Source organism: Ceratotherium simum, chromosome 3 (assembly GCF_057802395.1).
Source record: "Ceratotherium simum simum isolate JZ-2026a chromosome 3, ASM5780239v1, whole genome shotgun sequence".
Taxonomy (NCBI): Eukaryota; Metazoa; Chordata; class Mammalia; order Perissodactyla; family Rhinocerotidae; genus Ceratotherium; species Ceratotherium simum.
The window spans coordinates 94,277,041-94,304,577 of record NC_141902.1 but is presented as its reverse complement, the minus strand read 5'-3'; the positions used below and the strand labels follow the sequence as shown (position 1 = coordinate 94,304,577).

At 45.7% G+C, this 27,537-nt stretch overlaps 1 protein-coding gene across 6 annotated transcripts in view; it reads right to left on the bottom strand.

Annotated features, from left to right (window-relative positions):
- Nucleotides 1-203: 203 nt before the first annotated feature.
- ALPK3 (alpha kinase 3) overlaps nucleotides 204-27,537 on the bottom strand; it is a 48,985-nt gene continuing 21,651 nt past the window's right edge. For 5 of the 6 annotated variants that reach the window (XM_087428995.1, XM_087428996.1, XM_014788676.2 and 2 more), the window contains 9 exons: nucleotides 10,992-13,077; nucleotides 10,181-10,328; nucleotides 9,654-9,781; nucleotides 9,489-9,524; nucleotides 6,772-7,052; nucleotides 6,100-6,188; nucleotides 5,076-5,299; nucleotides 2,451-2,499; nucleotides 204-1,885 (listed from right to left, as the gene is read on the bottom strand). In XM_087428995.1, the coding sequence (XP_087285121.1) occupies nucleotides 1,540-1,885; nucleotides 2,451-2,499; nucleotides 5,076-5,299; nucleotides 6,100-6,188; nucleotides 6,772-7,052; nucleotides 9,489-9,524; nucleotides 9,654-9,781; nucleotides 10,181-10,328; nucleotides 10,992-13,077 (3,387 nt within the window). In that variant the 3' untranslated portion in view covers nucleotides 204-1,539. The remainder of the gene's footprint in view (nucleotides 1,886-2,450; nucleotides 2,500-5,075; nucleotides 5,300-6,099; nucleotides 6,189-6,771; nucleotides 7,053-9,488; nucleotides 9,525-9,653; nucleotides 9,782-10,180; nucleotides 10,329-10,991; nucleotides 13,078-27,537) is intronic. The other variant, XM_087428999.1, reaches the window with a different exon arrangement.

Genomic DNA, 27,537 nt, shown 5'->3' with positions numbered 1-27,537 from the left:
TCCTAAGGGGTAAAAGCCACCAGCCCAGTTGTACAAGAAACACAGTTGTCTGGCTGTGGCCACAGAAAGCTGAGACTGAATGCTAATCCAGGAGCCAAAACATGGATTCATTTTTCCAGGGGGCCCAGGGACTGTAGGACACCCTCAGAGAACCCGCCTGGGAAGAGGGGACCCTGACCCCATATACCTACAACCACACCAGATGAGGGTGAGCAGGATACAGAGTTGCTGCCTTTATTGCATTTCAAGGGGAGCAGGCTAGCTCCAGACACACACATCCCAGGCCTCAAGGAGGGGCTCTCAGGAAGGACCCAGGGTGCTAAGCCAAGCACAGCAATTCCTTGGCAGCCCATATATGAGGCCCCAGAGCTGGAGCCTCAGGATCAAGAGCTAATGGTTGAGGGCAGGGGTCCCAATTCCCAGGCACAGAGATACCACTCCACCCCAGCGTGTGGATAGATTGCATCCTCCTTAGAACTCCCATGCATACTCCCTCATGGAGAAGAGTCCCAGCCCTCTATCCCTGGTCAAGAGGGGATGGGAAATTCACTGTGACCCCACCTCCTTCCAGTATGGAGCACAAGGTCCCTCAAAGTCAACAGCTTCCCTCTGGCCACAGCTGCTGACACAACCCTCATGCCAGCTCTCATCTCACGGGCAGAGGGCCTGGGAGAAGTAGCGGAAGAATGTACTGGGGTAGACGGAGAGGCCAGAAGGTCTGCTCCTCACCGGGGTACTGGTGGGTTGTGTGCCGTATCAGACTAGGGAAGCCCTTGGGAAGGGAACAGAGAGCCAGTGAAGGGCAGGCAGCGGGCTGCAGTTGGGCTCGAGGCCAGGGATGGGGGATGGGGTGGGGGTGGGGTACAAGGGAGCATGGGAAGCAGGTGAGTGAGTGCCTGAGTGATGGGGGAAGGAAGAGCATGAACACACATCGCCAAAGACCACTGCACAAGAATGACAGGCCTGGAAGGGCCCTGAGCACCATCTGGGCTCAGAGGCAGATTAGTTACAGGATAAGCTGGGATGGACGAGGCAAAGTAGCTGGAAGGAGAAGATACCCTGAGAGTCACCAGGCCAGACATAGCAGAGGAAGTCTGGAGCCCTGAAGACAGGGAGAGATCAGGGCCAAGCAGATGGAAGAGGGTAACTGCTGGCCTGCATGCCCCCAGAGTACAACATTCATGGCAGGGTTTGGCTGGGGCAAGGGGTTGGGGTGCAAAACTCATGTAGAGGACTCAGGGGAGCCTCCAGCAGTGGCCAGTGTAAACTTCAAAGAGGGCGTAGGCCGCCAGGCACTTCGAGGTGGGGCCTGGGAGCCCTGGGTGATGATGGCACCAGGAGAGGCCACTGGGCTGTGTCCCACGCCCCAAAGCCGTCTGATGAGGAGCTGACTGAGGAGAGGCTGCTCAGTGAGGCCCCCAGTGGTACCTCTTCAGTGCACCTTCTCTGGTTAGTTCCGTATTGGGAAAATCTCCATTGGTTCCAACTGCTTCCTTGTTGGTCTACTGCTGGGTGGAGGCCCCCAGCCTCCTGTGGGGGCTACCGCATGCCCTGGGCCTTGGAGCCCCTCTCCTGGATGGGAGGCTGTCCCAATAATTGGGTGGCAACTGCCTCTGAGGCCTGAGGGGTGGCCTTGGAGCTTGGGGCATTCTTCCGGGTGCCCTGGGGACTGGGGAGGCCTTTCTTCTGGGGCTGAGGACTCAGCTGGGGACCCTTCCTGCCGGCAGATGGACTTTTGGAACCTTTGGCCTTGGCTTGGGGGTGGGCAGCCTCAGGGCCCTTGAGGGGTTTTAGCCCCAGCATCTCACAGAAGGTGTTGCACTGGTGGGAGGAGGCAAACTGGTCCAGCAGAGCAGGGAAACAGCTCTCCTTGAGGCCTTGGTATCTGCAGTCAAACAGTAGAAGCTGCGTGAAAGTCCCATCCAGAGGGAGAGTGGGCAGGGTGTTGTGCCCAGGGTACATCCTACCCTACCTGGGGATGCTGAGGAGTCTACCTGGGTGCTACCTTGGGTGGCAGCATCCAAAACCTCAATTCTAACCTCAAGCCTCATTACACCCTGGCACATGGAATTCATCAAGTGGGACATTAACTGGTGTGAGGATGATCTGCTTCTTTAATATAAAGTAGAGCAGACTCCAGGTCATCCCTCTAGTCAAAGGGCCCATGCTCATCAGCATCGTGATGAGCTGTCTCAAGTGAGAAGGAAGAGGAGCAGGTACACTGAGAGCCCAGGATTGCAGGTGATCCTGTGTGTGGGCGTCAATAGCTGCTGGTCCAGACCTGAGGTCAGGGGATCAGTGGCCCCTAGGTTGTTACTACATGGCCATGGGTGCAACTGGGACCATTTGGCCACAGGCCCAGCACCTCAGGGATAGAGAGCAGAAGAACTTTGACATTTTACACCCTGAGAAGACTCTCAGAAGGCACTCTGTCCCTGAGAACCACTCACCCTCGCAGTTTGGTAGCAATCTGCACATCAGTCATCTTCCAGTCAACGCCTGAAAAGAGAGGAAGTTGGGAGTTGATGGCAGCCTGGGCTGGCTCTAGGGCACCCACGTCTCCAAGATGGATATCCCTTTAGACGGGAACCTGCCAGGTTTCAGGGTACATCTTCAGGTACCCTCTCACTGAGTCATCGCCACCAGCCTGTCTCTCAGGCAGTGTGGGTATCTGTGTATTATTAGTAGTAATAATATTCCCATTTTTACAGGTGAGGAGACAGGCTCAGAGTTAAGTGACTAAAGCAAAGTCAGATTTATTCATTCATTTAATGAATGGAGCACTGACTGTGCAACAGCCACTGTGAGTCAGAGGAGAAGTTCAATTTTTCTTACTCCTAGATCCAAAACTCTTCCAGCTGCGCAATCCTGCCTCTACTAGATGAGATTAGGTCACACACTGGGCTGGCCTCTGGCTTTGAGCTAAAACTTCCGCCTTCCTCTTAACAGATTAGCCTACCTGGGCAAGAGAGAGAAGGTGGGAATGGGAAGGCAAATCAGGGCCAGAGCAGCAGAAATCTAACACTGGATGAGACCTGGTTCTGCGTACTTAGGAAGGCAGCAAGCAAGCACTCCAGGCAGCCAAGGCGGTCTTCCAGGTTAAGACAGCCTTGGAAGAACAGAGCGAGGCAAAACGGTGACAGAGGAAAAGTCCCTCCACCCTGGCCAGTCCATCCCAGCATCTCAGCACACATGTGTTAGACTTGTGGCCCTCTTTCCCCATCTTCAAACTGTCCAGTTGCGTTGTTCTAGGGCTGAGACCACTGTACGACAGAGAGGCACATGTGGGCTTAAGAATCAGACAGACCTGGATTTACATTTCAGCTCTGTCACTTTCAAGCTGTGTGATCTTGGCAAGTCACTATCTCAAGTCACTAATCCTCAATGTAAAAGTGGGGATAAAACTGCCCACCTTGCAGGGGTGTTGGGAAGATCACATTATGAGTAGGGCCACATGAGACTCATTTAGTGTCTGAAACACAGTAGTTATGCAATAAATATTAATTTCTTTATAATTTCTCTTTCAGCATTTATCACATTTCGTTTTGCATTATAATAATGATGATCTCTCACACTTGCACAGAATTTTAGTTTGCAGAAGGCTTTCACAAATACAGTCTCATGAAACCCTCATAACAAGTCTGAGAGATAGGTAGGCAGATATTATTCCTAGAGAGGGAAAGGAAACTGAAGCTCAGAGAAATTAAATGACCTAACCTGGGGCCGGCCCTGTGGCGCAAGTGGTTAAGTGCACACGCTCCGCTGCGGCGGCCCAGGGTCCGCCGGTTCGGATCCTGGGCGCGCACCAACGCACTGCTTGGCAAGCCATGCTGTGGCGGCATCCCATATAAAGTGGAGGAAGATGGGCACGGATGTTAGCCCGGGGCCAGTCTTCCTCAGCAAAAAAAGAGGAGGAGGATTGGCATATGTTAGCTCAGGGCTGATCTCCTCACAAAAAAATTAAAAAAAATAAATGACCTAACCTGTCTGAGTTTCAGTTTTCTTCTCTGTAAAACAGAGACCCAGATAGAAAACAATGAGACTTAAACTTACATCAAATTTCTTTGATTCCCCAGTCTTTCTACTATATCAAGTTATCATCCCATTGTAGAAATTGGTATACTTATCACAGCTTATTGAAGACAAAGACTATTCCTAACTCACCTTTTTATCTTTCCAATATTTAGTAAGGGTAAATTTATGAATAAATAGAGTGAATGATAATGGCTTAATGATGGAGTGATATATATAATATTTACTGGACAGTCTAACCCCAAAGAAAAGCACATTTGAGCCAGTTTTCTATCTCTGGCCCTTGATTTCCTCCCTTATTTACATCAGGGACAAGATGCAATGATGTGTGATATTCCCAGCATCCCTCTCCTCCCACTTTTTTAAAGAGAAAACTTTATCTTTTCCTTGCCCCTGCCCAGTCCTGGTTAAGGAGAGTAGGCCTGGAGAGGACCGGTCAGAGAAGGAAGGATTCACACTTGCTGGCCTTCCTCTGTTGGGAAGCGTCTGAGAAACGGGAGAAATAGAAACAAAACTAAAAAGAAGCCAGAGAGACTAAGTTGGTTTACATAATAAAAAGCTAACAAAGATGGAAGAGGAGGAGGAAGGGAGGGAGGGAGGGACAGAAGGAAGGGATAATAAAGCTATGTGTGCTAGGATGGAAGAAAGAGTTGGGAAAATATGGAGAGTGAGAAAGTCCAGAGCAGAGTTGCAGGGAAGGGAGGAAGCCAGATTTTGAAAAGGTGGTTGTGGGTTTTGATTAGATCCCACGTAGTGTTCTTTAAAATAAATTCCTTTTTAATTTTAAGTGGAGCCTGGAGTGCATCCCTTTAAATGCAGCTGCAGTTATAGACTAAGCTACATGAGGCCTGGTATATATTGGTGGGTGGGGAGGGGGGCGGTTGCATACAAAATGGTCCCTGTCCAATCTACTTTACAAGGTTATTGTGAAAAGCAAAGGAGAATAAAGACAAAGTGTATTGTAGACTAGTCAACAAGCAGCACGCTCTGCCCCTCTGCATGCTCTCATATGCATGCATATGCTCACCCTCACACCCTCATACCTGCCAAATCTGTGACAAGGAAGCTGCCATTTGTCCACAGGTACAGCCAGTGCTGGAAGGTCTGGCATTTCTGCATGGCCTCAGAGCTGCTAGATGCTGCTGGAACCGCAGCACAGCCCCATTCCCGGGAACAGTAAGACTCCAGGGGCTTGCCCAGGTCCTCCTCCAGGGTGGCATATGGGATATTGTTTGCAGGCCGGTAGATCAGATACAGTGGGATGATCCTAAACATAGTTTTGCCCTGCAGTGAGCAGGAAGTACGGCCCCAGAGAGCTCCTCCCTCCATCCCAATTCTATACTCTTAGATCTAAAATGAAGGCCCTTCCAAGAATGGAATTCTCAGCTCCGCGACTGAACGCCAGCAGGAGAGAGGAGCTCCATCCTGAGTTCAAGAAAGGAAATGGAGGCCATTGGCTTCAGAGTCCTGTCCATTCTCTGAGGTCAGTGGGATTAGAACAGTGCTGTGACCCCAGGGGGAATCTGTGCTTGGGTGAGGGACCGAGACCAGTATGTGTCAAACAGAAAGGAACACCCCTAGAGAGGATTCAACCAGACTGTGGCTCAATGCCAGTGAGACCCCAATATTCAAGAGAGTTCAGGTCTCAAAATGGAAACAATTACCATTTATAGCTGACTCCTACAAAAACCCACACTGACCCTGCCTGCCTACCATAGGAGAGTCCAGACCAGTTTGCCTAGAAGCTTAGCCTACCCCACTACCTTCAGAGAGGCCAGAATTTGCTATGCCTAAACACTGCAATCAGCAAAAACCGGGAGAAGGGGTGGGAATTAGGGTGAATGGGAGGAGACTGATGACAGGAGCAGAGGCTTTTCTAAAGTGGGCAGTGAATCTTGAGGTTTTTACTTCTAGATTTTGTGGGACCATTGAGCTGAGCCTGGGGTTAGCCCATTTGCACAGGGCCATAACTCAGGACGCCCCTGGGAGGTACGAAATCACTGTTCTTTGTAGAAGCTCAAGTCAACAGGTCTGCGCACTATATGTACCCCCTCCCTGTGCACTTACTCAGGCACTTCTCCAAAGCCAGGCGCAGCCCGGGCTTCAGCCGCAAAGATTTTGCAGTACTCCCGACTCATGTTCTGGATCTTGCACCCCTGTGGATTAAAGAGAACCAAATTTGATCAGCAAGGAAGCTCCCATGTTCTCTATCATGACTAGCTCTAAGTGGGAGGGCCATCTGCTGGGGGACTGCAGGGAGGATTCCAGGCCTGGAGGAGGTGGGGTTCACTCTTCCCTGGCTCCCTACTCAGCACTTCATTTTTCTTGTTTGTAAAACAAGAGGCTTTGGACTTGTTTTCAAAGTGGTTTCCAAACTGTGGTTCCTGGAGCCCTAGTGACAGGTGGCAGTGCTCCAGGGGCCATGCTGTGGAGAGCACAGACCATCTACCTCTCCCACAGTCACTCCCCTTTTATGGCATATATAAAGCTTCTGTGCAAGATATGTTTGAGGGCAGCAGAAAAGGTTTCTGCTGCAAAAATATAGTTTAAAAACTATGGCCCCAAAGACGTAGCCTGAGCTATGTCTCAGGGTCTCCTCAAGGTCCATTCCAGGAGGCTCATAAGGTTGAGACTGAGACGGCTTCTGCTTCCATATTGGGCTTCCCAACAGGACCCAGTCTGGGAACGGGGAGAAGGTGAGAGAGTAGAAGGATGGGGCATGGGGATGGGACGTAGTACCTGAATGGTGACGTCGTAGTTTCTGCCCAGGAGAGAAGTCTCACTGCTGGGTCCAAACATAAGCAGGCTGGACACCTTGATGATGCATGTGCGGCCTGACTCGAAGATGGGTTCCAGCCCGTAGATGACCTTGGCCTGGGAGGCCTTCCGAAGGCCAAACCCATGTCCACCCCCTTGTAGCTCCTCACTCACCAGGCGCCCAAAGAGCTTGTCCCCCCAGCAGCCAGAGTCAGCCAGACCCTTAGCAAACACCATGGGGGTCATCTCAATCTCTTCTCCAACTGAAGGGGAACAGGAAAAATGTGGAAAACTAGACGCTCCTGCCTGACTGATGTGGGGTCTGTAGCGCAGGAAAACGCCAGAACCATCTCCCACCTCGCCACCCTGGTGTGCTGTCTGTCCATTATGCTCTTTGGGTATACATTGTGGGTCCCTACCGGATTGTGAGCTCCTGAGGGCAGAAACTGTATCTGATACAACCTCTGTCATTTAACAGTGCTCAAGTGTGCCTATCACATTGTAAGGACTCAGTCAGTGTCTGTGGAAGGCAGGGGTTTTCTGTGGAAGCGGCAATCAATACAAAATACCAAAATTACTCTGTTTTAGAATTAGATGTTTTGATCAAATGAATAAAGGACTCTATCTCAACCATATGTTTGACTGAAACACAAAGTTTGCAGGACTAATCCAGTAGCAGTGAGCACCCCTAGTGCTCAAACTGTGATCACTGAACACCATTTCCCACTAAAAGGAAGCAGAGCTCCCTAGAGAAATGTTTGATTCCAGGTCTAGGGCAAGAAGTACACTGGATGGACCTGAAACATCTTATCAGACCAGAAAGCAAAGAAGCTATCAAAAATGACCAGAGGGGGGCTGGCCCCATGGCATAGCAGTTAAGTGCGCATGCTCCACTGCTGGTGGCCCGGATTCGGATCCCGGGCGCGCACCAGTGCACCGCTTGTCAAGCCATGCTGTGGCGGTGTCCCATATAAAGTGGAGGAAGATGGGCACAGGTGTTAGCCCAGGGTCAGTCTTCCTCAGCGGAAAGAGGAGGATTGGCAGATGTTAGCTCAGGGCTGATCTTCCTCAAAAAAAAAAAAAAAAATGACCAGAGGCTCATCAGGACACAGGACACAGGAGCCAACCTCCTGAAGGGGCTTCCACTGGCCAAAATCAGACAATCTTATCAACAAAAGAATAATTTCTGCAATGTATTGAATGTATCAAATATGTTAATCCACACATTCATAATTTTAATGGACCAAAAAATAAACCCCACCAGTGACCTTGGGAGGATGCTAGGGCACCAACTCAGGGTAACCAAACAACCATTTCCTCTTGACAGAAAAACTCCAACTAATGAATGAAGAAGAAATGATAGAACTAAAATACACCATGTTGCAAATCCTAATGAAATAATAGATTTGGGCAATAATCGGTGACTGCTAAAACTCATAGAAAAGGAGAGGGGTTGTGTCAGATATAGTTTTTCAACTTTGAAAAGGGATGGATCAGGCAGAAAACCCGAGTGAATCCAGTGATAAATCTTAACATTACTAAAAGTAAAACAATCAGACATTATGTGCCTCCAGATAGGATGTGAAAGGAAATACACAGCACATCTGTGAAGCATTCTTGCCAAAAAAATTAAAAAATTGCACCTGAATTTGACCAAGCCCCTCAATCTGATTACCAGTTTAGAATAAGCACATGAATGGAGGAACAAGTTAAATGGTGATATAATCAACAAAACCTAGAATGTAAGAAATTCTACACATCAAGTGATTTCAACAATAAATGGTAAGGAAGGAAAACAAGTGAAGGAGGAAGAAGCATTCTCTATTAGAGAGACATAAGAGATATATCAGCCAGAAGCAATGAGTGGTTCCTAATTCAAATAAACCAACACTTTATTGGGTAATTGGGGAAATCTGATTGGATATCTGATGATTTTAAAGAATTATTACTAAGTTTTTAGGTGTGAGGTTATATTTGATATTGGTTAAATTTGATTTGATAACTGAACAATCGGCGCTAGCTGAATGAATGAGAGAGTAAACGAGTGAACGAATGAAGGAATTAATGCACTGGTTGGCAAATGAAGCTCTAGAAATCTTTCCATCACCAGCTGCCTTCACAGCCCAAATCCTTAGTGTGTCTCTTGCAAGAGCAGTACAGACTCTTCCTCTAATGTTTGGGCCTTTAAAATGCTTATCAGACTTTGTGGTATATCACAATCTCCAGGGAGCAGACTGAAAATGCCCTTTTCCTAGGTCCTTCCCCAGGAGTTGTAATTAAGGATATCTGCAGTAGGGCTCAAGAAACTACATTTCTAGCAGGCTCCCTATGTGAATCTAATACAGGAGTCCACAGAGCACTAGGAGAAACTCTGGGAAGGGAGCTGGCAAGATAAGATGAGCCCTGGTTGCCAGTCCTGCCCTTGATCAAGGGCTCTGACATGGACAAAGGGCACAAGGCTCAATTAACTCCTTGTGGAATGGCCCCCCTTAGCCCCTTCTTCCCCACAACCTTCTGCAATAGCAATTCTCCTCCATCCTCCCCCCCAAGCCATATCCTAAACTAGGAGGCAAAAGGTAGCTGTACATGGGGGTAAACAAGGCATGTGGAACAGATTCCAAATCCTTAAAGAAGGTCCTCCCTGCAGGTGGCAGAAGGGATGAAGGCCCACCCACTCCTCCTGCAGAGGGGCACCATACCTTCACCTTCTTCTCTGGAGATGAATCCTGACAACACTATGTGGAGGAAAAGAAGAGAAAGCAGATGTCCTCAGGCTGGTCTGCCCTGAGAGCACCATCTCTGCAAAATGAGTGTTGCCCTCCCTCAGGAGCCAGGCTGGGCAGAGACCCTGGGGACACACTCACCCTCGGGGCTGAGGCAGAAGTCAGTGGAGGCTGAGCCATGCTCGTTGCGGATGGTACATCGATACACGCCGCAGTCTATGGGGGATGCCTGCACAATGGCCAAGGCTGCCGGCCCCTCATCCCCTGCACTGCAGAGAGTGGAGACCCCTCCCGTGAGGGCCATCACCATGGCACAGCCCAGGGCCAGAGGCTCCTCAGACCCGGCTCTCAGAGGCTGCCATGAACCCTGGCTCTGAGAGCTTGGGTGCAGGTGGTGAGAGGTACTGAGGTCAAGAGCTGGTCCTGGATCACACAGGTCTGGTTTGCAGTCCTGACATTCACTAGCTGTGTGACTTTGGGCAAGTGACTTAATACCTCTAAGCCTTAAAATTTTCTCCTCTCTACTAGGGGAATACTGGAATCTCCCTCTTGGGTTATGGTGAGGATTAAATGAGGCAAGAGACTCAAAGTACTGAGACAATGCCCAACATTATCATTGCTGTCATTAGGGAGCCAGGTCAGGTGGATGTGGGATACAGCTGGCTTACCTCCTGCCCACCTCGCCCACTGGGTGCTGATCCTTGGCCCATGTCAAGACTGAGTCACTAAGAATGTTGAAAAACTGGCACCAGAGCTTCAGGCTGCCAGAGGCATCAGGAAACTGCTCCACCCGAATCTTCCGGATCACCTGTGGGGCTGGGAGCAGGGGCCCAGGTAAGAGGGACAAGCCACCTCCCCTCCATCTTGCACCCTCTCTGGCCCTACTCCTGCTTCCCTGGGTGTCCTTGGTGAACAGACTGAGAGAAAACAGGATTCATGTCTCCACACAAACCCACTACTTCACGGTCCCCAGCTGCGTCCCACCTGTATCTCGGAGGCTTTTGCCCTGACTCCAAAGCACACATCTTAACTAGAAAGAACCCACTTCTGTACCCCCACCCCAGGCCCAGAGAGCCTCAGAGAGCCAAGGATGCAGACAGCAGGTAGGAGAGGACCTTCAGTCTCATTCTAGGTCCCTAACTCTAGGAACCTGCATTTGAATCCTCTCCTTACCACTCTGCACTCGTGGAAGAGTCTGCAAAGAGGGGATTATGGTGATGATGCTGATGACAGAGCTAGAATGCTATTGAAACCAGGCCCTTTGCTAAGTACTTGATTTATTCTATCCCATTTAACCCTCACGGTGTCACAAAGTTGGTACTATTACCAACTTCCAGTGGCAGAGCCAGGACAAGAAGTAAGCCCTTCTGATTCCAAAGCCTGTGAGACCGTTACATGAGAATACCCTCAGAAGGTCCTCTGTAAACCCCTAGCAGCTGCAGCAGTGTCCTCTTGTGGGCAGCCCTCCCCACTGCTCACCTTTGAGCAGGTCTTTGGCTTTCCTTGGCTTGGCCGGAGTATCTTGCTTGCCTTCATCCAGGGCCAGCTCTGCGTCCAGACCACTGGCCTTGGGGCTGGAGCCCAGGTCTCCTGCTGCAGGCTCCTCCTCTGCCTGTGGCACCTCTAACATGCCTGCCTTTCTGCCCTGGGTAGGGGAGCGCTTCTCCCACCCTGGAGTCCCCGGGGACCCAGGTGCGAGGCCTTTCCTGGGCCCCCGGGGGGAAACTGTGGGGCTCTCCCTTTCTTCAGGCTTAGTTGCCTCCCCATCTCCTGCTGCTCTGACCTTAGGGAGATATCTCTTTCTCCGGGCCCCTAGAGCCAGTTCCTCAGGGGTAGCTGCAGGGAGACTTGTCAGAGCCTCCCCTGGGACCTCCTCTTCCTGGAAGGGTTCCAGGACTCTGCTCTCTGCTGAGAGAGGTCCCTGCCCAGAGGCTGCCTGCCCACCTGCCTCCCCCTGCAAACCACCCACGCTGCTCTCCTGGGAGGTCCCCAGGAGGCCAGGCCTCTCAAGCGAAGCCACTCCCTCGCCTTCACTGGAGCCTTCTGAGGCCAGCCCAGGGCCCTCCTCCTCGCCTACCACAATGGCAGGGACAGTGAGGGGACTGGGGCCAGGGCCCCGGGCAGCAGCCAGGGCCTGATGGCCAGCCTGCACCTCACGGTCTAGGAGGCCGGTGAGGCGGCGGGAGGTACAGGGGCTCAGCAGCAGGGTCTGCGCACTCTGCACCAGATGGTTGTTTTCCACGCGCTCCAGGATGCGCCTTGACGTCCGGGGACTCAGACCGGCCACTTCCACGGTGGGGACCAGAGCGGACGAGGGCGCTGGACCCCCAGTGGCAGATCCCCCCTGGGGCTCTGTGCCCCCTCCACTCGTCTGTGTGCTGGACAGCTTTAGCAGCAGAAGCAAGTAGTTCTTCAGGGAATCTATGAGGCCAGGGTCACAGCTCTGGGGGCCTGGGGTCTTCCCTTCCACATCTGGCACGTTGGCACAGGCCCCCTCACTGCTGGCTGCCATGGTTTCTGGGGGGTGACTCTGGGTGGGGGTCCCGTGCCCCAGGTGCAGCGGGGGTGCAGAACTCAGCAAAGCCTGGTCCCCAGAGGGCAGGAAGGCAGCTGCACTCAGGTGCTGGGAAGTCGGGATGCTGGGCAGCCCCTCCCGTGAGCTATTGGTCAGGCCAGTCTCAGGAAGAGAGGGCAGAGGGGGCACCTCTGGGCTCAGGCCCGCAGGAGGACAGCCACCCAGATCCACAGACAGCACTTCCCCCGGCTGCTCCTCCTGGGGGCACTGGAAGAGGCCATCCTCTGCCTTGTCCTTGAGTGGACCTGACCGTTCCACCCCTTGACATCTCTCTCCTCCCATCGGCTCCAAACTACCCTCAGGAGCCAGCTGTGCTGGGAGCGTGAGGCCTCCTGCCAGGGGACCCACCACTGTTTTCTCATGGTTCCCAGAGGTTGTTACTGCTGCCTCCTCAGATCTGGGCATGAAACCAGGTTTTTCTGGGACAGAGGACCCTTCTGGGGTCTGCTCCAAACATTCAATAATCTGAGGAGCCCTTGGACCCTCTGAAGGGAGTGCAGTGGCTCTGAATCGCGGGCTGTGGCTGGTCCTGGACTCATCTGACTGACCTTTCAGGGCTGTGGGTATGCTCCCCTCTGACTGTTCCCCCTTGTCTTCCTGTATCCTTCCATCTTCCTGTGTCCTCTCATCTGCCTGCATCTCCACCCTTCCCTGTGCCACCACATTTTCCTGGGAACTCCTGTCTGACTCTGGCCTCTCATGTTCTTGCGTCACAACGTCAACCTGTGTCTTCCTATCTGCCTGTGTCCTCTGGGCTTTTTGTGTTCTGTCTCCCTGTGTCCTCCCATCCACCTGCATCTTCCCATCAGCCTCTGTATTCTTCTTGCCTCCAGTTTTCTGGTTGGTGGATGTTCTCCTGTCCTCCTGGGTTTCTGTATCCATGGGCTCAATGACGCCCTCACTTCTGGAGGAGCTGCAACCAGCAGAGACTATCTCGGCGCTGTTGCTGCCTGGTATGGTAGGAGCCACGGTTGCCTGGGACTCCAGGACCTGAGGACACGTGGACAAAAGCAAGAACTTAACTACATGTGCCTTAGGGTATCTTTCCAATCTGGAATCCCAGCCTCCTCTGACCTCATCCAGAACTGCCCCGATGGGAATCCTGCCACCTGACTCCTCAGGCTTGCTAAGGGTAGGGAGGCAAAGGACATGTGACAAAGTGTCAAGCCTACCCATCCCAATCCCCGATCCTAGAATCTAGACCAGGGAATACCAGAATCCAGGTCTAGCTCTGGCCCTTCCCACTCTCCCTGAAGAAATCCCGCCTTTCCTGAAAGACCGTGCTCATATGTTATCCCAACCATCACCCTTGCCACTTGGAGGAGAGTGTCCTCTCTCCAGAGCTTCTGAGCAATCGATCTGTCCCTCTCTTGTAACACTAACTGCCCTGTAGAGAATTATGGGTGAAGCGGGAGAGTGCTGAAGGGTCTCCTGACAAAGGCCTCAGTGACAGCATCCACCATTCACGTGGAGTGAGTGGTATAACGTGATGCCATCCAGACAGAGAGGATTAAAGTAATTACGAATGGCACCTATGCCAGGAAATCAGTGAAACATTATAATGTTATCCTTTTAAGCATCCACTATTTGCAAAGCTCTATGCTAGGCCCCTATTTATTATATACATATGAGCTCACTTACTCGTCATAACAATATGAAACAGTTATGAGAATTATCTTCATTTTAGAGATAAGAACACTGACAGGCAAAGAACAGAAGTGATTTGTCCATTATCAGATAGTAAGTGGTAGAGTTTAGTTTAGAAGCCAGGTGTATCTCGCTTCCAATCTCACGTTCTTTGCTGTTATTCTATAATGCCACCCATGTAAAAATAATTAAAGGACTTCCTGTCTAAACATACTGCATAAGACAGAAATATGCCTCTTTTCCTCCTGGATATAAACAAAACCAACAAAGTAAACGTGAAACAAACAAAACAAACTCCATTATTAGTGAAACTGGAGGCAAATAAAACATACAGTCTCAAAAAAAAAAAAAAGGGTAAGGGCTGCCGAAAGCAGATAGATGGAACACTGGGTGGTTGAGCAGGAACAAAAGCTGTATGGGGGAAAAAATGGTGAAACTGCTCAGCAGGCCTCAGAATATGCCAGCAAAGCACAGCTACTAGATAAAGGACTCATCCTAGGGTGATGAGTCCACAAACTCCACATACAGAAGCTGTAGGATCATGGCAGATTGGGCAGAAATCAAGCAGAAGACATATCAGGGAGATGTCCAGCGGGACAGGGAGAGGAGAATGGAACAGCCCAGTGGAGCAGATCTCCGAAAACACCAGCAAAAATATACTCCTAAAGAAACTTCCCAAAAATTGCTATGCTAAGAAAATTGTTTTGAACACACAAGGTCTTAAGGAATACTGCTCCCATGAGCCTGCTTGAGGAAACTACCAAAGAACAAACTTTGGTCAACCAAAAGGTGATTAGGGAAACCACAGCAAAAGAACTGATGGTGAGCAGGTCTGAGACTCGGTGCCCCCCATCCCAGGCTGCCTTGTGGGAATAAAACACACAAATTGGAAAAAAAAAAAAGAAGAAGAACTGAGGGTAAGCTATTAAATACGGATTTAACCATAGAACCAAGACTAAAACCAAAGGAGTTTAGAGGGGCAGGTCAGAATGCCAACGTTTTATGCCCTGACAATGCAGAAACAATACAACTAGTACACAAGGGGAAGGAGAAGAAGGTGACAAGTGGAGTAAATTCCTCAACTGTATCACCTGCTACATGAGCCAGGAACCAAAGACATTACTCAAAGCTGAAAAACCAGGTAACAGAAATACAGGATATTTAATTATACAACCATAATCACTTAGAAATAAAACTTTGGTAGAGAGGAAGTGGAAACATTTTATCATTGCTGATCATAAAAAATTAACAGACACTGATTCAACAGAAAAAATAATTAACGGTGTTATATAAATTTTAAATTATAAATTACTACATACAAATATTACTGAGTATCAGAAGAACCACACACAAAACCAAAGCAAACAGATCACATAATAAAAGACTTGAACATATATATAATTAAACTATTTTTAAATTAAGTATAGAATTTAAAGTTACTTTACTGAACATGCAATTTTGAATGAATGGTACGAATATGGGAAAAATAAGAGTTTGGTGAATATCAGGAGCCATCAAATACATGTCTGACTGACCGAAGAATTTTAATAAAAACGCTCCTCTCACTTCTCTGACAACCGGTAAGATCCTAATAGACAAAAACTCCTTGTAGCCAATAAACAGTGATTAGTAACATGTTAGAACTTTCTTTTAACTCCTGGTATTCTAGGCTTAGGAAATATTGATATGGATATGAGATCTATAAGTTTACAAAGAAAACATTGACTTTGCACACAAGGCTCATGAGAACAGAACTTTAGACTAAAGCTATCTTCACTCCCCGTCTTCCCCAGCTTGATCATTCCCTGAGTCCTATTGAACCTACTTCCTCAGTATCTCATATCCATTCCCTTCTCTCTGTCTCCACCGCCAACTACCTAAACCAAGCTGCCAACCACTCTGTCTTGCCTGGACTCCTGGAGAGCCTCCTTCTCATTGGTTTCCATGACTTCTTTGCCTCTGCTATCCTCTTATCCTCACTGCACCCTAAGTGATCTCTCCAAAACACAAATCTGATTATGACACTCCCAGGCTCAAAAACTTCTCAGTGACTTATCATCACTTACAGGATAAAACCAAAGCCCTAGCTTAAAAGAGCCAGAAGTTTAAGAACACTCTGTGTCAGTGAGGGTATGGGGCCACAGGCACCAGCACAGCCTCTCTGGACAGCAATTTGGCATTATCTAGTAAAACGAAAAATATTCATACTCTTTGACCCAACAATTCCATTCCTAGGAATTTATCCTATAGATATACTTTCATGAGCAAATGGACTTATATACAAGGATAGTCATTGCAGCATAGTTTATAATAGCAAAAGACTAGAAGTTACCTAAATTCCATCAACACAGAACTGATCCAATGAATTATGGTACATCCATATTCTGGATAAATAAAATAAATATCCAAGTAAAAAAGCAAGGTGAGGATAGAAAGTATAATACAGTATGCAACCTTTGTGTGGAAAATATATATACACACATATTGTAAATGCACAGAATATAGTTCTGGAAGGATGTCCTAGAAATCAGTTCTGGCAGCTGACTTCAGGAAGAGGAACTGGGTGGTGGGGGTGGGAAAATGAGGGAGACAATATTCTCTATATACCTTTTATACTTTAAAAATTTTATACCATGTGTATATGACACATACTTAACAAAATTCAACTAAATATGAAAATAAATAAGTAAATAAAACCTTGTGTGATCACTGAGGCCCAGCCTTCCGCAAGGGTCCCAGGTCTATCTCTCCAGGCTCACCCCTTGGGTCCCTCCACCCAACAACACTAACTTACTGTAGTGACTATTGTGCTATTTTATAACCACTTTGTTTTTTTCCCTGCTGGACATTCTCAGCCTTCTCCTTGCTCACCTGGAGGACTCCTTCTCAACCGTGAAGACCTCACTCAAGTTTCTTCTCTTCTTTGAAGACTTCTGAGTTCCCTCCTCCACCTCCCAAAAAATGTTAGTGGCTTCCTACCCTATGCACCCCTGGCAACTGTACTAATTCTATCATTATACATTCTGTGTGGTAGTTATTTGTTTCATGCATGTGTGACCTGCTAATCTGTGAATTCTCCCCCTCCAAAGAGGACCCAGCACAGGCCCAGGGTTAGAGTTGGTGCCTAATAACTATATGGTGAATGATTGATTGAGTACTTTCCATACACTTGTACAAAGGCTGACCTCTCTAAACTACCATGTGTGAATGTGTCTCTGTGTGTGTGTGTGTGTGTCTACATCTGGAACTGTGTGGAGATATGGGAAGGAATTTCATGTATATCTTAAAAATAAAATTGTGTGAGCAGAGGTGAACCCAGCTGGTTCTCTGTGAGGTTTTTCACTTCAAAGAACATTAATAGGTATAATTTGCCATCCTGCCTTTCCCATAAATTCTAAGATTAAGGACCCAGTCTGATTCACCTTGGCATCCTTCCCAGGCCCAAGCACATAGGAGGTTCACAGGAATGAACTACTGAATGACAAGTACCATGGGTTGTAACTTTCTAAGAGGGCATAGCTCTGGAGCGCTGGTTTGGGGAGGCAGGGGACAAAACCAGGAGCTTAACAGGGATAGGGCAGGGCAGTGTCAAGGACTCGGAATCTCCTTCCCCTGACACCCAGACCCAGGGCTGATACTGAGGCTTCATTATCTTTAAATGTTTGGTGGAATTGCCAGTGAAACCATTTCACCCTAAAGATTTCTTTTTTTGAAAGATTTTTAACCACAAATTCAATTTCTGTAACAGTTAAAGGGTTATCCATCTTATTTCATTTTTGCATGAGTTTTAGTAGTTTGTGGTTTTTAAAGAACTGGTCTATTTCATCTAAGTTGTTGAATTTATGTGTACAGTTTTTCATAGTGGTCATTCATTATCCTTTTAAGGATCGCAGGGTCTCTAGTGATATCCTCTTTAATTCTTTTTTAAAAAGCTTTATTGAGGTATAATTGACAAATATATTTAAGGTGTACAACCTGATATTTTGACATACCAACATACTGTGAAATGATTACCACAATCCAGCCCGTCTTTCATTCTTTTTTTTTCTTTTTTATGATTTTATTTATTTATTTACTTTCCCCCACAAAGCCCCAGCAGATAGTTGTATGTCACAGCTGCACATCCTTGCAGTATGTGGGACGCGGCCTCAGCATGGCTGGAGAAGCGGCGTGTCAGTGCGCGCCCAGGATCCAAACCCCAGCAGCCAGCAGCAGAGCGCACGCACTTAACCGCTAAGCCATGGCGCCGGCCCAACGTCTTTCATTCTTAATACTGGTAATTTGTGTCTTCCCTCCTTGTTTTTTTCTTTGTGAGTCTTGCTAGAGGTTTATCAATGTTATTGATCTTTTCAAATAACCAGATTTCAGGTTAATTTATTTTCTCTGTAGTTTTTCTGTTTTTAATTTGATTGTTTTCTGCTCTTTTCTTTATTATTTCCTTCCTTCTGCTTGCTTTGGATTTATTTTGCTCCTCCTTTTCTAGTTTCCCAACACGGGAAGTTACCTCATTGATTTCAGACCGTTCTTCTTTTCTAATATGAACATTTAATGCCATAAATTTTTCTCAATGCATTGATTTAGCAGCATCCAAACTTTTGATATGTTGTATTTTCACTTCACTTTCATTCAGTTAAAAATATTTTCCAATTGCCCTTAAGACTCTTCTCTTTAAGGGGGCTGGCCCGGTGGTGCAAGCGGTTAAGTGCGCGCGCTCCACTGTGGCGGCCCGGAGTTCGCCGGTTCAGATCCCAGGCGCCCACCGACGCACTGCTTGTCAAGCCATGCTGTGGCGGCATCCCATATAAAGTGGAGGAAGATGGGCATGGATGTTAGCCCAGAGCCAGTCTTCCTCAACAAAAAGAGGAGGATTGGCAGATGTTAGCCCAGGGCCAATCTTCCTCACAAAAGAAAAAAAAAAAAAGACTCTTCTCTTTGACCCATAAAAGTGTGTCGTTTAATTTAAAAGCGTTTGGAAATTTTCCTATTATCTTTCCGTCATTGATTTCTAGTTTAATTCCATTTTGGTCAGAGAACATACTTTGTATGATTTCAATTATTTTATATCTGTTAAGGTTTATTTATGAACCAGGATATGATCTATTTTGGTGAACGTTTTATATGCACTTGAAAAGGATGAGTATGCTGCTGTTGTTCCATGGAGTATTCTACGTGTCTGTTAGACCCAGTTGGTTGATAACGCTGCTCAGTTCTTTTCTGTCTTTGCTGATCTTTTGTCTACTAGTTCAATTGATGACTGAAAGAGGAGTGTTAAAGTCTCCAGCTATAGTTGCTGATTTGTCTGTTTCTCCTTTCAGTTCTACCAGTTTTCGTTCCATGTATTACGAAGCTCTGTTGTTAGGGGCAAACGTTTTCATTTATGTTTTCTTGAATTGACTCTTTTATCATTATGTAATTTGCTATTTTTCCCTGGTAATTTTCTTTGCTCTGACGTCTACTTTGTCTGATATTAATATGGTCACTCTGGTTTTAAATTGATTAGTTTTGAATATTATATATTTTCCATTATTTTACTTTTAACCTACCTATATCATCATAATTGAAGTCAATTTCTTATAAAAAGCATAGAGCTGGGAATGTTTTTTCCCACACAGAGATTCTCACAATCTCTGTCTTCTACTTAGTGTGTTTAGACCACTTATATTTTATATAATTATTTATATGTTTGGATTTAGGTCAATTATTTTATTTGTTCCCTCTGTTTTTCCTTCCTCTGTTTCCCCTTTCCTGTCTTCCTCTTTTAGTATTCTATTTTAATTTATATTTTGTAATTTTTACTATATTTCTTTGCATAGCATTTTAATTGTTGCTCTAGGGCTTACAATATACATACTTAACTTCCCACAGTCTAGAGTCAATATTTTACCACTTCAACTGAAATGTAGTAAACTTACCACCACATAGATCCCTTTACCCTCTCCCCCTTTATGTTGTAGTTTTCTTATATATTACATTTACATACAGTAAAAACTCCAGCAGACACTGTTATAATTTGTACTTTTTACCTTCAAAAATATTTTAAAGAATTCAAGAGGAAAAGAATAATCTATTATGTTTACCCAGATATTTACCATTTCTTTTGCTTTTCCTTCAATCCTGATTTACAAGTTTCCTTCTGATATAATTTCCCTTCTTTCTGAAAAACTTACTTTAGCAATTCTTTTAGAACAGATCTGCTAGCCATGTATTCTCTTAGTTTTCCTTTATCTTGGAATGTTTTTATCTTCTATACTAAAAGATACTTTTGCTGAATGCATAATATAGATTGAAAGCTCTTTTCTTTCAGCAGTTACAAAATATTATTCCACTTCCTTTTGACCTCCATTGTTTCTGATGAGAAATTTGCAGTCATTTGAATCATTGTTCCACTATAAATCATGCATTGTTTTTCTCTGACTACTTTCAAGAACTTTTGTTGTCTTTAGTTTTCAGCAATTTGATTATAATGTTTCTTGCCATGGAATTCTGTGGGCATATCTTATTTGGGGTTTGTTGAACTTCTTGATCTGTAGGTTTGTGTCTTTTGTCAAATTTGGGAAGTTTTCAGCCACAATTTCTTTATATATTTTTTCTGCACCATGCTCTTTCTCCTCTCCTTCTGGGTTTCCAATGACACAAATGCTAGACATTTCAATATTGCACCACAAGTCCCTGAGGCTCTGTTCATTTCTTTTTCCTATCTTTTTTTCTCTGTGTCTTTCAGACTGAATAATTTCTATTGATCTATCTTCAAGTTCACTGACTTTTTCTGGTCATCTTCATTCTGCTATTATGCCCAACCAGCAAGTCTTTTTATTTCAGCTATTGTATTTTTCAGTTCTAAAATGAACATTTTGTTCTTTATATCTTGTATTGCTCTGTCAAAATGTTCTATCTTTCCATTTATCTCCAGAGTGTTTACTCTTACTTGTCAAATTTTCATAGTAGATGCTTTAAAGTTAGATAATTCCAACATCTCTGCCATGTTGACAATGGCATTCTTTAACTGTCTTTTCCCATGCAAGGTGATATTTTCTTGATTTTTCATGTGCCAAGTAATTTTTATTGTATCCTGGACACTTTGAATGAGACTCAGGTTCTTGTACAAATCCTATGGAGAATGTTAATATTTTTGTCTTAGCAGATAATCTACTTGGTTGTGTTCAGGCTGCAAGTTCCATTCAGCCTTCTGAGGTTGTGGTTTCAATGTCAGTTCTATTTTCAAAGACTTTGCAGTGCTATTCAGATCTGTCCTGTGGGTGTGCCACCCAGTGTCAAGTCTGAGACCTGGATGATGGTCTCTTAGTTTCATTCTCAAAGTTTTTGATATGCTGTTCAGAACCAGATCCAGGCATGAACAGCTTGGGAATAAGCTCAGGAATTTATAAACAGCTTATGAAGTCATTTTCCCAACCTTCTCCCTCTCTATGATCTCCCTTGTACTTTCTGGGTCTGTAGGGCTCCCTTTTTCAGTCCTCCGGCCAGAGAGCTGAGGCTTCATTTACCCCTCAGTGTCACATACTTCCACACATAAGCCTGTGTCCTGGGCCAAGGAAGATACTCAAAAGAGAAAAAAAGCAACCAGGGTTCATTCTACCCTCTTGGGACCACAGCTCCTCTGAATGGTTCCCTTCCCTCAAAGTTTTAGATACCTGTGGCCTCTGCTGCCAGTACTGTCACTACCAGGGGAGCCCTTTCCTATTTCTCAAGCCTGATCTAGAGGGCTTCTTCTGGGACTCACTCTGTCCATGGTGATGCTTATTTCTGAGTTTCTGATTGCATTAAGACCAGGCCAGGGAATGCTAGGAAAAAAAAAAAAAAAGGTAAACACTGCTAGTTCAGTGGTATTTTGAATTCTAGTCTTCTTCTCCAATCTGTCTGTTACTCTTTGCTTATCAAAAGTCATCAAATAGCTGCACCATGCATTTTGCCCAAGTTTTTAGCTGCATTCAATGGGATATACAGGGTGGAGTGTGTTTACTCCATCTCATCCAGAAATGGAACTGCCATTACCATAATAACTAACTTAATATTAGTTATTGTATTTTTTGGCTCTGGATTTCTAGTTGGTTCATTTTCAAGTCTTTGCCACATTTTATAGTTTCTAGTTCTCTGCTGAAATTTTCAATCTTGTCTTTTTACCTTCTTGAATATAGGAAGTATAGTTTTAGTTTTATAGTTCATGTCTGATAATTCCAAAAGTTGGAACTCACTGTGGACACAATTATACTGTCTGCTGTTTTTGCTAGTTCTTTTTCATGTTTTCTTCTCTTTGTGTGCCTGCTTATCTTCATTTGGGTGCCAAATATTATATTTTAAACACTTTTCAAAAACAATTTGAGGCTTAAAATGATGCTATCGTCCTCCAGATGATTTTTCTTTGCTTCTTTTCTTTGGGGCACCAGGTATCTTGAATCACCTTAATCTAACTTCAGGGATTGAGATATTTTGTAACCACTTAGGTAACTCAGAATTAAGCCTCAATCCCTATAAGCGTAATTTACCCCTGGTTCCCTTACTCCTAGGATGCAAACTTTCAGGGTCCCAATCCAAAGACCAGGGGGTTGCCCAGGGCTACCACTCTTGAGATCATGGACTCTAATTTTTGTCTCCTTAATCCCATGAGACTGTCTAAAACCCTGCTGAGTCTCTCATTCTCCTCTTTTGGAGTATCAAACAACCCCAGGACAAAAGCTGTGCCAGATGTTGGGCTCACCATTCTGGATTTCCATCTCCTCCCAGATCTTGGGCCAGTAATTCTTCACTTTGTTAACTCTCCAATGCCTTCAAGCAGACATTTTTATATTTTTCCCAGACTTACTAGCTGTCCTCAGCAGGAAAGTTAGTCTGAATTATCTAACCCAGCACTACTAGAAGCTGATATTCAATAAATGTTAGTTCTCTCCCCTTTCCGTTTCATCCCCAAGCCTGAATGACGTTACAGTTAATGCTAAACAAACCAAAGCAGAACACAAGACACAGAAGAGAAGGAAGAGTGTTGAGAAGCTTTAAACCTCCAGGCATGAAGATTAGGACAGGCAGGTTTTGCATTCCTTGTCTAGCCCACCACCTTACCTTTGCTTCATGCTATCTGTCCTTCCCAGAATGTCTTCCTTCCTCTCCTTCAACTATCTAATTTCTTTCTACCTGGGGATATTACGGGCATTCTTTTATATTTTAAAAAATTCTATTTGATGTTTTTCTACTATGGTATTTCCAGTAATAAATCCTATGCATGCTGCCAACCAATCTGGCCTCTTCCCAGATACCTTCCCTAGTGATTGCAGACCACCCCACTCTCCTTCCCTGGGAACCCACTGCAGTTAACTGTTCATCACATCCTCTCTGCACTTATGGTCTGGTGTAAGTCTAGTCCCCACAGTTCATTAGACAATTCCTTAAGGCAAGGATCATGTCTCTCTTCAAGCCCCCTCCCTTCAACAGGTCTCAGAAGATACTTATATTCATGTATTCTCTGAAAACCAAAGAGCCCTTATTATGGGGGGGAGTTTCCAGATCTTGGGATGACTATCCTCAGGACTTACAGGGTTTCTCCAGAAGAAACACTCTGAGGTCTCAAGGCATTCAGCAGAGCTCTCCCATGCCTACACTGTCCCCTCTGAGGATCTGGGCAGATGGGGCATTCCACCATGTCCCCATACTCCTGCACCTCAGCTCCAGAGACCTGAGGCAGTCTCAGATAGGATATCAGGTTAGGGCACTAAAAAGCAGCCTTTGAGGGCACTGAAGGCCAGTTTCCATTCCCCAAGTTCATTTAGGCAAGATGGCTTCTGCCCAGGGAAAAAGCTGTCTGAACAGCATGGCTGAATTCAAGGGGAAGGTCTCTGGACATTCTTAACAACCCAAGAGGCCTCCATTCTAGCATTTGCTCTTCAACCATATCCAAGACAGAAGCCTAACTTGTGCTGCCAGAGATACCCCTTATTCCCAGGAAAGGAAATCAAGACAGATTAGGGGAGCAGCGGCATCATATCCCAGAAGCAGAGAGCATTAGAGTACCTAACCTTAACAAGAGACATCTTGGACCCACATGAAGAAAACAACAGGACTTAAAAAGAAGTAAAAAAAAAGAAGGTTTGAATCATGGAAATAAATATCATGCTCCCAGATGAGAAAGCTAAATGTTAAGATATTGATTTTTCCCAATTATTCTTATACTTAATGCAATCTCAATCAAAATACCAATGGTCTACAAACAGAAAGCAGATTGCCTGGGTCTGAGGATGGGAACGAGAAGTAACTGCAAAAAGGAACAGGACCTTTTCAGGGTGATGGAAATGTTCTGCAACTGGATTGTGGTAATGGCTGCATAATTCTGAACTGTGTACATTGTGCACTTGAAATAGGTGAATGTTATGGTATATAAATTAAACCTCAGTAAAGCTGTTTAAAAATATATATCTAGCAAGTTTTACTCAAAGAACATTGAAAGTGCAAATCTGACTTTAGTTTTCCATGAAAGGATTTATGGGCTTTTGATCTAGTTAAAAATAATTCATCATTTCTTTTGAAAGTAGTTTTTTAAAATGGTGAATGTAAAGGTACAAAGTAAAAAAACAATGGTATTGGGAGTTCAGAGAATTTCAAACAATTATTCTGAAGTTTTTCTAAAGGAATAAACAAGAAAGAATAGCTAGGAAAAATTTTAAAAGTACGAGAGGGTTACTCTGGCAGAAATTAAAGCTACAATAATTAAAACAAGATCATTCTGTTGTAAGAATCAACAAACAGATTAATGGATTATGATAGATGTATATATAGAAACTAAAATAGGCTTTAGTGTGTATAAAAATTAGTATACAAAGAAAGAATCATAAACTAATAGGTAAGGGTTGAATATTTCACAAATGATATTGGGGAAATTACCTATTTATTAACCAAAAATTGAGCTAGATACTGACGCTACATTATACGCCCAAATCAATTCCAGATTAATTTAAGTCAAATGAAGGAATTCAAACAACAAAAGTTATTTAAAAATATAGATTAATATTTAACTAACCTTAATATAGGGAAGGAGAGCATAAATACCATGGAAGAAATGGTTAAAATATGCATATTGTGACATCTTATACAATCACTAAAAATGAAGTTTTTCAGATAACTTTTAGGAACCATGAGAAAATGCCATGAAATAACGAGAAGTAAAGAAAGCAAGATATAAAACTGAATCAGAATAACAGTGCAAATTAAATTTAAAAATAATAAAACTACATATATGAAAAGATTGGTAGCTACACCAAGATGTCTCTGGATGGTAAAATTATAGGTGAATTTTTACTTTCTGCTTTGAATCTTCAGGGTTTCCCTCCATATTTTCTACTATGACCATGTGTTTCTTTCATAACCAGAAAAATAAAGTTTGTTTTTTGTTTTTGTGAGGAAGATCAGCCCTGAGCTAACTAACATCCAATCCCAAACCTCCTCTTATTTGCTGAATAAGATTGGCCCTGGGCTAACATGCATGCCCATCTTCCTCTACTTTATATGAGACGCCGCCACAGCATGGCTTGACAAGCAAGGCGTCAGTGCGTGCCCGGGATCCGAACCTGCGAACCCTGGGCCGCCGAAGCAGAGCACACGCACTTAACCGCTTGCACCACCGGGCCGGCCCCGAAAAATAAAGTTTTTTAATAAAAGATTTGGTAGAACGAAAATATGAAAAACCAATCAAATTCACCCACTAAAAAGCAGCAGCTTCAAAATATACATAGATGTTAAATGCATTTTTCACATGTATGATACATTTCACAATTTTTGTTGTTGTTGTCGAGGAAGATTAGCCCTGAGCTAACATCCAATGCCAATCCTCATCTTTTTGCTGAGGAAGACTGGTCCTGGGCTAACATCTGTGTCCATCTTCCTCTACTTTCTATGGGACGCTGCCACAGCATGGCTTGATAAGCCGTGCATAGGTCCGCGCCCCAGATCCGGGCCTGTGAACCCCAGGCCGCTGAAGCAGAGCGCATAAACTTAACCACTGTGCCACTAGGCCAGCCCTTCACAATTTTTTTAAGTATAAAAAAATAAAATAAAAGCCTCACAAGCATTTTGCAGGAACCGTGGAACCACCACAGACAGCCTTGTGCCTACACCGCCAGAGCCTTCTCCTCTCACCTTTGAAAGGCAAAGAGGGCCCTACCAGGAGGGTGCAGCCGTCCTGGCTGTGGTGTTCCCCACCACTGTGGGCGGAGAAGCCAGATTCACCCACAGACTTGGCCGCCAGCCTGGTCACTTCCCAAATGAGCTCCCTAGGGGCCCATGAGGGCCATCCCTACACTAAGGCCGGCTGTCAGGACATGGAGCAGACCCATGTGGGCCACTAGGAACTCACCACACCAGCTGTCGAAATCTCCTGAGACCAAGCATGGGGGTGAGGTCATGCATAGATTCCAGAGAATCTGGTTTGAGGGCTGCCCCACGCCAAAGCTCTCTGAACTGCTGTCCTGACAGACTAACCTCAGCACCCACTGAAACGAAACCATTTCCCCTGATCACCCTCGAAACTGGTCCCTCCTTCCCCCATGAAAGCTCTCTCCCCAGGAAAGGCAGCCCCTCCCTGTTCTCCATGAAGCATCCTTTCCCTCGGCCCTCCATGAGGTGCTGTAGCAGCTTGTCCCTCATGTGTTTCCCTTCACTGTTCCAAGAAGCCCTATGTCCTCTGCCCCGACCCCTGTGAAACACTGCTTTCAGCTGCCCCTCCTGTTTCCTGGGACCCAAGTTCCCGCTTCCTCCACCCCACGAAACAGTCTCATCTTAGTTCCCACCCCACTGCTGTCTCCACTTAGGGTTGCCAGACTCAGCAAAAAGAAATACAGGACACCAGTTAAATTTGAATTTCAGATAAACAACCAATAATTTCTTGGTATAAGTATATCCCATCTATTTTATCCACCCCACCCCCACTCTTGAAACACTTTTTCTTTCTGCCACTCATAAGAAGTACTGTCTTCTTTCTACCCCACTATAAAACACTGTCTCCCTAAACTCCTGTGAAATACTGCCTGCCCTCTGCCCCCTGAAACAAGAAACACTGGCCAAATGGGACAAACTTTCCCTTTTGTCAATCCTCTCAATCCCACTCCTCCCTCTCTTTCTCCTCCCATCAAACTCCTTAATGCTGTCACCCATCTGCCTCTTTCTTCGAATAGTGGATATCCCTTACCCCTGTCTCCACACAAAACATCATCTTTTCTCTGTTGGCTACCTGATCCCCAGAAAATGATGGCACTCCTGTTCCCAGGTAAAACAGTTTGCCTCTCTCTCCCACAACAGTAATATCTTTTTGTGTGGTGTGTGTGTGTGAGGAAGATCAGCCCTGAGCTAACATCCAGGCCAATCCTCCTCTTTTTGCTGAGGAAGACTGGCCCTATGCTAACATCTATTGCCAATCCTCCTCCTTTTTTTCCCCTTTTCTCCCCAAAGCCCCAGTAGATAGTTGTATGTCATAGTTGCACATCCTTCTAGTTGCTGTATGTGGGACGCCGCCTCAGCGTGGCCGGAGAAGCCGTGCGTCGGTGCACGCCCGGGATCCAAACCTGGGCCGCCAGTAGCAAAGCATGCGCACTTAACTGCTAAGCCACGGGGCTGGCCCCACAACAGTAATATCTTATACCTACTGCTATTTATTTATGCACCAGGCCCTGTGCTAAGCACTCTGATTCGTACAACAGCCCTATGAAGTAGGTATTATTATTATTCTGATTTTAAGACTTGCCCAAGATCAAACAATGTTAAGGATAGTCAGATTTGCACATAGGTATACCTGACTCCAAAATCTTAGAT